A 12,122-nucleotide genomic window follows, 5' to 3' on the forward strand; every position below is an offset into this window, starting at 1 on the left:
GCTCAAACAAAATTGAGACCTTGAATTTAGACAATTAATGCAAGATAAGCAAGCAAGGAAGCCGTTTATTTTGACACTTTTTTTTTCTACAGACCAGAGCTTACACCTACCAACATGTTGCAGATGAGAAGGGTCCACGTGATTGAACAAGAAATGGATAGAAAAACAAAGTTTATCCTCAGGAAATCGTTGACGATCCTTACTGCACGGTTAAATTTATCAATCAAAACAAAGTTTGGGATAAATAAAATATAAATAGAAGATAAATATTAAAGAATTTGGAACACTCAACTGCATGCGAGTCTTGAGGAGAGTGATAATGGCCTTCCCTGTAGCAGTTCAAGCAGCGAGGAATTCAATCTCAGCTGCATAAATTCATTACAGAGCGTATTTTGAGTTGTTTAAGGTAAACTCTTAAAATGCCTTCAGCTTTTGAATGAGACATTTAGGTTGCCAAATTCGGGGCGTATTGTGTCGACTTTATATGAATGGGGTAAAGGAATGTTAGTTTACTTAGAGTGTGTTTAATTGTATGCCGGATTTGTGAGACTGCCAAAGCTGGAAGAATTTGACAGGTTTTGTCGCATGCTTGCAAAATATTATTTTGTGATTTCTCATTGGCCATTGGAAAGGTTCTTTGAAGTTGCCAACAGCTAAAATGCACTGAATTTTGTGGATTAGTTAAAATATACCGAATTGGGCGGGATGGTTACCAGTATGCCTGATGCCTGGTCTGGAAAAAGTTTAGTAATGTTTAATGCAGTGAATTAAATGCTTGCCCTTTTAAACTCTGCTGTAAGATGTATGCCGCTTTATTTAGTTTGTTGCGAGACGGAATCGATGAATTTTGCTCATTTTCATGTAGCTCTGCAAATTAGTAGGTGTTAATAAAGAGATCTTTGAGCTCACTTCGCTAGACAGAATGGTGATTTTGGAAGTGGTATATGTGGAGCAGAATGTCACTATTGTGGATGATAATTACGCAACAATTTTGTACGACACTATGTTAATGCAGGGAGTGTCACCTCTTGTAAAGCGTATAAATCATTTGAGTTCATTCAGGAGGTATTCTTACTTCAATAAACAGTGATAGTGTCAAAAGGATCCTGAGAATAAGATGAAAGTGATAATTCGAGGGTAGAGTAGCCAGGCACTAAGGACTGTAACAGAGATCCTAAGAATAAGAGGAAACAATAATAATATCTAAAAAGAATAAGAGGAAACAATAATAATATCTAAAAAGATTGCATGTGTTCTATCCTGACCAAGTATTTTGACCCTGTCCCAATGAATGACAACTAATGGGCCCTTGATGACTTCTCGCAATCAAGTAAATTACAATTAGTTTGTTTAGAGCCTCTCCCAATTGACGATTTGAAACAGTGGGCTGTTTACATCCTTTTCCAATGAAGAACTTGACTGGCGGACCGTTTACTCTTCCTCCAATGATTCGACCAGCTTGGCATGTCTTCCTCTCTGGATGGGGGAGGGGGAGGAAGAAAACACACATGTTTTTAACATATGGCACGGGCTTTACACAAAGCAAGGGTTTCAATATGTGAAGTATGCAATGGAAATTATGAAGCATGCACCTAATCAATTCTGAGAAAGTGAAGCTTGACTGGAGAGATTTTAGCTAAAGCATGTTTTGCAGGAAAGGAAATAAAGAGTTTTGGTCATTTTAGGTGCATATGGATATTAGTTGTTAATAAAAAATGGTCTGTATGCTCTTACTAAAGTTAAAAATGGGGGTTTTAGAGTGTCAAATATATAGTAGTCGTAAATTTAATGAAATTTCATCACATGAAATTAAGATTTTTTTTGGATTGGATGAGGAATTTCATCTAGATGATTTGGTGTATTCTAGCTGAAAAATTTGTATTGTGAATTGTGAGGCTTGATAATAAGGTCAAAAGCGAGAGACAAAAATTGAAAGGTATGTATGGAAAATAGAAAACAATCTATTTATGGAGTTCCACAGCCTGCTTACTCAAAATTAGTTGCTTAATTTTTAATGACCTAAAAGACTGACTTTACCTTGGGAGATTTGAGGCTTCCACAGTCCATGATAATGATAAAAAAAATCTGGAAAATCTCTGATCAATGGTCCATATTTCATTGATAGAAGGGTATACTTCCACCTTTATCTTTACATCTTGGTGAGGTGATAATTGAGCATAAAGTATAAACTGAAAACTCAGAGGTTCTTCTTCACAATAAGCAAGATCTTCCTCATCATAAGGTGTGTATTGACTATTACTATAGGAAAAGAATGGAGAAATTAGCCATTCTTGTGTATCACTTTAACAAGCATTGAGTATTTATTGTAGGTCTGAAATGGCTACAGGAAATCTTCCGAGAAGTGTTGTTTTTCTGAGGATTGCTGCAAATGTAATAGCACTGTTATAATGTTTTGGTATGTGTTTTCCAAAATGGCAGCGACCCCTTATTTAGTGAGATTATATTAAGAGGAGACATGTCCCTTCATGGGATATGTCACATGTCTATTCATTAAAATGTTAACAACATAATTATATATATAATTTATTATTTAATTAGCTACACACAAATATATATAGTGTATGTGTGTGTGTGTGTATATATTTCACATATATGTAACTTCAGTTTAGTCTCAAGTTTATCTAACTAAAACTACCAAACATCAACACTCCCTCTTAGCTAGGGAGGATAAACACAAGACATATATTACACCATTGGTAATATTAGGAATGACAAATTTTAAGGATGTCTTTGATGAGAAGATATCTACCATTTTGATATGGCATTTAATATCATGAGTATTGGCCTCTGGAATATTAACATATAATATTCACCAAATACTATGAGTAATGGTCTGCAGTATACCAACACATGATATTCACCATTTTGAATTCACATGAGTATTGGCCTCTAGAATATTAACATATGATATTCACCAAATACTTTGAGTAAGGGCCTGCAAAATACCAACATATGATATTCACCATGTACTCAGTAGTTTGATATCACATCTGATATCATGAGTATTGGCCTTCAAAATATCAACATATGATATTCACCAAATACTCTTTGAGTAATGGCCTCCAAAATGTCGAGATGCAAGATATTCACCAAAAACTGTGAGTAATAGCCTCCTAAACATCAAGTCGCATGATATTCCCCAAGTACTCCATGTAATGGTCTCCAGAACATCAATTTGCATAACATTCACCATGTATTCAAAATGTTTATAAGATATGTGCACACACATTCTCATAATGCGTACCATATAAACATCCAACATGCAAAGTATAATCTATCATGATCTACATAGACATCGTAAGATATCCATTAGAATAGAATATTAAGTTGTTGTAAACATCGTAAGATATCCATTATAATAGAAAATTAAGTTATTGTACAAACATCACCTTTCAATAACTTCTGCAAATACAAGTGAAAATCATTTAGAAATTGTCACTTCCTCATGATGTACATAGGGCGTAGGCCCATTATATCATGTAGTCATACACATGATACAAAATGTTTACATGAAGTCAAAACTCCCTCTGATTTTGATATGATCAAGATCTTCAAGGATCAACTGAAACATATCCTCTATCCGCTCCTTTAGATGAATGTGTTATACTCCCTCTGATCATCAATCTTCTGAGCTTCTTATCCAAACTTGCCTTTAACAAAGTGTTAGACTCTCTCTAAATCTGATATCAATCATTTTTCCTGCAATAACAATCTCAGAGGAAAAGATCAAGGAACATAGCTCTTATAGTATGTATAAGATAGAACTACAATGAATAGACAATTCTAATGCTTAAGGAAAATAAATACTTATCAACATCCTTGATTGTCCTCATCATCACTGATGTCACCCTTCTTATAAATGTTATATTGATCTCATAAAATATCAATCATTTCTTAAATAAACATTATTTATATAAATGATCTATTTTTAAGAAATTTACAATGTTCTACACGTGCATACATACATACATACATACATACATACATATATATAGTTATAGTTATCAAATGTACTTCCAATTATAATATCCATATCACATAAATGAATAAAGCATACCTTATACCCACCTTTACCTTCAGTTATGCCTTCGACACCTTATAACCATAGTCATCATTATTATTGCTTAATGTGTACGGGGTCGGTCTTTATTCCCTTACATCTTTTAGCACAGGTCCCTTATTAAAATAATCTATGCTTGGTACTTCAATATGCTGATAAGGATAGGACCCTCTCAATTTCCATGGTGCGAACATGGTTTGTGGGAAGAAGACTCAGTGAATTGATGTGTTCGTTATTTGCAAATTTGTTGCTCAATCTTGGTCGCCCACCCTTCTGCTATCACACTCTTAATATGAGTGGACATAACTTTTTACAGTGACCCTTGGTAATGTCCGAGTCACTTCCTAATTTATGTGCAACATGATTGTATCCTCGAATGTCTGTTACATAGTATTTGTCTTCGCTAGAGTCGTAAAACATTACAAATGGACCGCACATTCTTTAAGCTCATTTTGCATGAAGGTTTTGCAATTTCAAAGTGTTAGAATTCAATGACCATCTTTAAAGAAGCAAGTGGAATATGCTTGGAAATAAAACGTGCTGAGATGCAAAGTTTGAGATTTCCTCCTCTTCATTTGATGCAACCGTCAAAGATATATTGTACTAAAATCCAACAACACAAACGCTTTCTTAAATGGCTCCACCATTATTGATTGCGGCAATAAGCTTCTCTCACAATTATAGAAATTATCTAGCTGAGATTACTCTAGTTAGACTTGAAGTTCCAGAGATTGAGTTTCTGAAAATTTTACTTTCATAGCACATTAACAAATGCACTTGCTTCCTCTTCTATAGCCCATGAAAAAGTCAGATTTTGCACCTTTGTATATTCCTCCTTATGTTGTGGCCTGACCCCATATTTGTAACTCGCAATACCTTCTCTGGATACTAATGTCAAAGAATGTCCACGTCAATGGTTGGCAGTCCCTTGCTTGTACACGCGCATTAGCATATATGTGTTCTTCCTTCCATTTTGTTAATCGCTTTTGGTGTTGTTCACCGACTCGTGAGTGTCTTGAGCCCAATCTCCTTCATCTCTGTGTTATCCTCACCATGGCCAATCACAGTGATATCCCCTTGTCCATGATGCATTCCATAATCTGCATAGTCATCGTCGACTCTCGAGACATGTATGAGGCACTGTGTCCAATCTTTTTGCCGTAACATGAGGGCTTCTACATGTGGATGTTACACTGTGTTTAGTTTATGCATACTACAATTTTAACAGTTTCGATGTAAACAAATGATCTCTGAGATCATTCAACTATGTCAAAATACCTATGGCCTCAGTTTTGATATGAACAGATGCGTGCTTGTTCCTATATCCCACTTTGGTAGTGTCCACATGGATTACATGTACAAGGAATATGTCCTGCAATTTGAACTTACATCCTTCCAACCACTCGAATTAATTCAACAAGACGACATCTAGACCATACCCCTCTGTGCGGTGCTTACTGGTGATAGAGGATAGTGGAGACCTTCTGCCTGCTGCGATCAAGGCATTTAATGCTGAGAAACTTTCTGCAGTTATTCTTGGTCAGTGATTTCTGATACAATTGTGACTCATTTCTTGTTCATTTCTCAAACTCCACAATAGCACGGATCAACAATCTAAAACTCGCACAACTTGATCTGCATTGGCTTCAATTGCATTGATTCGATCCAAATATTGAACAACAATTTCTTATTATTCAGTTATACATTTGCAGTTTGGCTCTAATACCATGTTGTTTTCTGGAGGATCATTGCAAATGTAATAGCATTGCCATAATGTTTTGGTATGTGTTTTCCAAAACAGCAGTGACCCCTTATTTATTGAGATTATATTAAGAGTAGACATGTCCCTTCATGGGACATTATTCATTAAAATGTTAACAACATAATTATATATAATATCTCATATATATAATTTATTATCTAATCAACTACACACACAAATATATATATATCACATATATGTAACTTCAGTTTAGTCTCAAGTTTATCCAACTGAAGCTATCAAACATCAAAAGGAAGATTCTGTGATATATCCTGAAGATATTATATATTATATTGATATTCTTAGAAGAAATTGTGGGCTATGAGTCCTTATGATTTCTGATCCTGTAAGTTGACATTTTATGGAGGGTTTTAATGAAGAATGTTGTATGTATTTAAATTTTACAATCATAGAAAGGGAACTGCCTAAAACTATTTTGCTAAAATTTTGCCAATGCCATTGGCAACTGCTTCAGCACACATCGACTCTATGGTTTTCTAAGCTTGTGATCAAACAAATGGAAATGTGGTTTAACGCTATAGAAAGTCTTTTTCAAGGGCAACACATTGTAAGAAATTTGCAATACTAGAAGTTTCTTGCTGCTCTATTTCTTCAATAATTTCATATACCAAGATGCAGCAGAATGAGGTCTTCAAGAAATAAACTTAGCATCCTATCAATTTGAGATTGATGTGGTCACTTGATGTAGGTTAATGTATCAGAACTTATAATTTCTGGTTTGGCTTTGAGACCTCTCTGAATATTTTTGGATGTCCTTGGTCCTTATCTCTAAATCTAGTCAGAAAGGAAACGTTATATTTGGTACTGTAGAGTTAAGTTACCTATGCGGCCTCTTGGACCTTGGAGGCGGAGGCAGATGTGGGATCTTTTGGAAGTGCATTGGATGCTGTCAGGATGCGTTTGTTATGTGCTAACTTCGGTAATATATATATATATATATATATATAGAGAGAGAGAGAGAGAGAGAGAGAGAGAGAGAGAGAGAGAGATTGCTGTCTAGAACTTTACATACCAAATCACTGCCCAAAACTCTGTGACAGTCACTGCCCAGAACTCAGCTACAGGCCTGGTATGGGCCTCAATCAGCTTGTATGACACCCTTAATGGAGTATTTCAGACTTATATTGAACTTCTATAGCAGTCCCTAACATATACAGCTCCTTCTGTGGCAGTACGGCCCTCTTAGCAGGTATGAATATAGCAAGGAAGTCTTTGAATGTGTAAAGTCCTACTCCAACCTTGGATGGCTCTCACAATACTCCCAACATTGCCCAGATTGGTTGCCCAGATTGGTATGGCCAGCTGATAGACAATTTGTAACAGCAGTTAGCACTTGATAAACTCCTAGCAGATAGACAATTATATATTGCCTCGTGAGAGCAATGTCAGACGTTTTGTGAGAGCCAGTAGATAGATAATTATATATATAATGTTTAACAATATTATATATATAATAATATTTAGCAATATTATATTATATGGATTATATATATATATACAAACTCAAATGCATCCATATGCATCCGCATCCCTCTGAAAAAAAAATCACGCTTCCTGCATCCATTTGAGTCCTATAGATATACACAAATGCATCCGCATCCCTCCCAAAAAAAATCACGCTTCCTGCATCCGTTTCTGAATCTGCATCCGAATCGGTAACTTAGCCATAGAAGAAAAAACAAAAAGTTTCTTTCTAATGGGTAACTTACTGATTTAATAACTTTCACTCTCGTCATTAAGTTTAACATGTTAACAACAAGAAGTCAAGCATGAAAGAATTTTATTACTGAATGCATTATTGTTTTACACTCTCAACCAAAAGGAGAACAGGGTCAGCAGATCATAAAGAATCTGTGGTCTATGAAATCACAGAATACCATGTGGAATTTGTAAATTGTAAAATGAGCGCAATCAAACTCTTTTCCTTTAAGCTTGACAGAGCTCAGAAAACATTTCACTGCTTAGTGGAATCAGAAACCTTTCTGGCTAGTCAAAATCTATCTAGAAACTCTGTATTCACTTCCCTTTGCATGGAGGTCATCTTTGAATGTTTGCACACTTGTCAATCCAGCAGTATTGCCTCCACTTCCCCCTGTAAATGCTTCCTTCTGTCCTATTGTATTAATAACAGCACAGCCCTATGAGCAGCTGTACAAAATACCACCCAGTTTCGAACCATGGTAGGCTTAGTATAAGTCTCATATGTCTTTGGGAGTTTGATTGACTGTAATATCCTCTTAGGATATTTATTCCAGGTTTTAAACACAGGAATTTAAACCAATAATTTGCATGCAGTTGATTCCAATTTGTTGGATACATTGAATAGAAAATCATAATATATCAAAACTGAAGTAGATATTCAGAAATGAAAATGAATATTGCCTTTAATGTTACAGCAGAGCAATAACAAATATCTAATTGTAAACACAAAAGTTATAGTTAGATTGTATAACCAGAAATATGAACTGGAAGCACAAGTGAGACACTTGAGTGATATCTCAAACAGACAAAGGGTTTCCACCTACTGCATCCAAGCTTGAGGGGTTCTGTCCTCAAACCCACCGAAAGCCAAAGCTTCCCAGAATTCTCCAAGAGAAGAAACCAAACATAAAACCCTGCATAATGAGAATGAGCCTCTCAATGTTCTTTTAAAGCACAACCTCGGGGCTCTTTGTTTTCCCTTTTGCCTATTTCTTCATATTCCTTTTCTCTGTCTCTTTATTTGGCCTCTTTGAAATCATTTTGACTTATTAATTATTCACTAAGCTCCATTAAGTTAAAATATCCCATAGCATGAAAGGGTGTCAGAAAAAATATAGGAAAGCTTATATTCAACTTCTTCCATTTCACTTAGCAATTCTATTTTTTAGGCCTTAAATCTCAATTCATCCTTGGGTGAAAGACAATTCTTCCATATGCTTGGTTCTCAAAAGAAAATCTAGCGAGAATGTACTGAAGATTAGTTTCTCTTCGGTTTAATCTGTTAATAACCGTTGCTTCATCTCTTTCATTTGTAGCTTCTTCATTTGAATTTTCAAATCACAAGTTTGTTTAACAGACTGTGTTTATAAGTGGACATATTTTGACTCCTGGTTTCCATGATGTCATGTAACAGTAGCAAGGACCTGTATGTGCAGCATCTTTTAAATTCAGTCAAGATTTTTTAGTAGTCCAGTGCGTTTAGTCACAATTATACCTGGTTCAATATTGAAACTTTTGCAAGTGCTCAATGAAGTTCATTTCATTCCAAATGATGTTTACCAGCATTCTCATTGTAATTAAATTTGTTTGATGATTTTAAAGCTTCAAATACTTATAAGCATGTTCTTGTAAAAGATTTTTTAAATCTAGATTTTTAGGCTCTTTCTGACTGGTTTCATGTATATTTTGATGAAAGGGGCATATATTTTCAATCTGATGACAAGTGAACCCTTTTTTAATTTTGTTTCTTGCATAATATATTGTAATCTGATGTATGACTCTGACCACGGGTTGCAGTAGAGAAGTTTCTGGAGCCAATTTATGGAGTCCTCAAGGCCAGGGCATACAAGTACTGCTAACCCAAGTCTGTACAGCTTAGAGAAATCCCCGTATTCTCCTGCACCTCCACGAGATTCCCATGGTTCACTTGAAGTCTTCAACCTAGTGGGATCTTCTTTACCTTCTGCCTCTCCACCTGGTGTTATGCAAGATGTTGGACTTCCTTCTACCAGGACACAAGAAGCAAAGGAAGATGATGATCAAAGAATTGAACATGGACAGAGATCCCAGTCTGGACGATTGACAGGAACTGTTAGCAAGTGGATGACATTGACAGAAGAGTCTTCAAATGCTATTGCAAGCAATTCAGAAAGTAGCAAAATGAAAATTCTTACTGAATTTCCTTCAGTTATGGAAAAGCAACCGGGAACCATCCGCAATGTAAAAGCAGAAGTGGTCAGTAAACAAGCAGCACCTATGACATTGCCTGAAACGAAAATGATTGAGACTAGAGAAATACAAGATATAGCATCAGTGGAGCTTTTAACTTGCAGTTATTCAGATAGAAGTGATTCAGGGAAAATTATTTCTGAAGCTGACATGGCAGAGAGAGCAGCTGCATGGGGACTTAAAGTGAAAGCAGATTTGGGAACAGGGAGACCACAGGGTGTAGGTATCAGGTCATCAGGTGAGGAGGGACGAGTTGAATCTCAGAGAGCCTCTGGAAGCTCAGTGAGGACATCTGAAGGTTCTGATTATGGGAGTGAATTAAACACTCCCCAAGTTTCAAAGGATTTAAAAGATGCACTGTCAACATTACAGCAAACATTTGTGGTATCTGATGCTACTAAGCCGGACTTTCCTATTTTATATGCTAGTGCTGGATTTTTCAATATGACAGGTTATACTCCTAAACAGGTCATTGGAAAAAATTGGTATGCTCTTCTTTGCTCTCCTTGTGCACATCTCTTCCATTTTGATCAATAAAGAGAATAATATAAGCATATTTAGTAAGAAGAACTGTCGTTGGATGCAAGGGATGATCAATAAAGATTGTTTAGCAAATAATTGTGAAGTCTAAAAATGACCCTATAATCATTTGCCTTGAATTTGATCTGTAACATACCAATTAATAGTATTCTAAGAATTTAAATAGTAAAAAGAAGCTTTTGTTGTGAGGAAAGGCAATATGCTTTAGCAACATAACTGAACTACCTACCTTCCATTTCCTACAAATATGAATAAGAATTTTGTTTACTAATATGATATGAATCTGATTTTAACTCACTTATTCCGTTACTTCAATTATGTAAGAAATTCAAGAAGAAATGTGACATTAACTTTCATATGAAAGGAAATGAACAATAGATTGCTATTAAATTTAAACAAAATAATTAAATACTAAGAATAATTTATACTCATAGAACCTGAACTTGTTTGTTCAATCTCTGCTGCACATCTTCTAGTTCCCGACTTCCATAGGTCCATAGAGTATCATTAGGGGTTTTTGCTACCAAACCTTTGACCTTATGCTCGTGACCTGATGTTCACCCAAACAACCTCCACAAAAAAGTATGCCGGCCCTTCCAAAGGGCATGTTGAGTGCGAGCATTGAAACCAGTATTACGAGGCTTGGACTCAGCAAGCTGATTTTTGACTCAGACTTGGACATGGCATCCAAACTTGACAAAAACTTAGCAAAAACTCAAAAAATTGAAAAACCCAAGAAATTCAAATGTTTAAAGGATTGAAAGCTGGTTTCATGCACCCTTTAATAAATAAACCTTAAAGACAATAATCCATTGAATAGAAGTTACTTAGAACACATACACAAGTTTACATTGATCATAGTGTAAATGCAATTTTTAGCTTAAGGAAATTAGTCAAATAATACATTATTTATAAAACTAGTGTCAAATGTGTACAAAATTCATGGAATATGCAATCCATGACATCAAAGTTCAAAACAAATATAAAAAAAGGCCAAAAATCTATTGCGTAGAGTATATATCACTCAACACCCTGACTCTCCTACATGTGCACCAAAGGTAAATCTTGAATGATGTTGTAGCCATGATATTCGCCCGTGTCTCAAGCTTAAGCTCAATGACATCCACATCATCCTCGGGATCCTCTTGTGGGTCTCCTCGTGCTCTAAACATCTCCTTTTCCATCAGTACTATCTCTACCTCTTGATTTGTGTGATCAACCCATGCCAAGTCATTGTTGCCGAAGATGGAATCATTATTCTTAGTGGTCCACTCTAACTGCCCAAGGGAAATCTTGAATGATGTTGTACCCATGATATTCGCTTGTGTCTCAAGCTTAGGCTCAATGACATCCACATCATCCTTGGGATCCTCCAGTAGGTCTCTTCGTGCTCTAAACTTCCCCTTTTCCATCAGTACTATCTCTACCTCTTGATTTGTGTGATCAACCCTTGCCAAGTCATCGTCGCTGAAGATAGAATAACCATTCTTAGTGGTCCACTCTAACTACGGATCAACCTCATCTAAAATGATTGGGGATGTGTCAATGCCCAAGATTTGTTTGTGATAGAGGCAATGGTCGTAATGAACATACACAAGATCATTCTACCTTTGCATTGACAACCTATTGTGGTATTTGGGAGTGTATGTGCTCAAACATACTCTGATTGCACTCACATCTTGCTAGCACATGGCTTGCTAATGCAATTATTTGTAGCCTTAGTACCAAACATCTCCCACCACGCAGTCAAAATGAGATTTTTTTTTATATTCTATAACTTTGAGTTTA

The 12,122-nt window shown here is 35.8% G+C and overlaps 1 protein-coding gene across 1 annotated transcript in view; it reads left to right on the forward strand.

Moving 5' to 3' along the window:
- Positions 1–280: 280 nt before the first annotated feature.
- LOC149563779 (phototropin-2-like) overlaps positions 281–12,122 on the forward strand; it is a 411,881-nt gene continuing 400,039 nt past the window's right edge. The window contains exons 1-2 of the mRNA XM_089826907.1: positions 281–406; positions 9,363–10,279. Coding sequence (XP_089683033.1) covers positions 9,387–10,279 — 893 coding nt within the window. The 5' untranslated portion in view covers positions 281–406; positions 9,363–9,386. The remainder of the gene's footprint in view (positions 407–9,362; positions 10,280–12,122) is intronic.

This window comes from Cupressus sempervirens, chromosome 4 (assembly GCF_028749045.1).
Source record: "Cupressus sempervirens isolate cs-2001-9-10 chromosome 4, ASM2874904v1, whole genome shotgun sequence".
In the NCBI taxonomy this organism is placed as follows: Eukaryota; Viridiplantae; Streptophyta; class Pinopsida; order Cupressales; family Cupressaceae; genus Cupressus; species Cupressus sempervirens.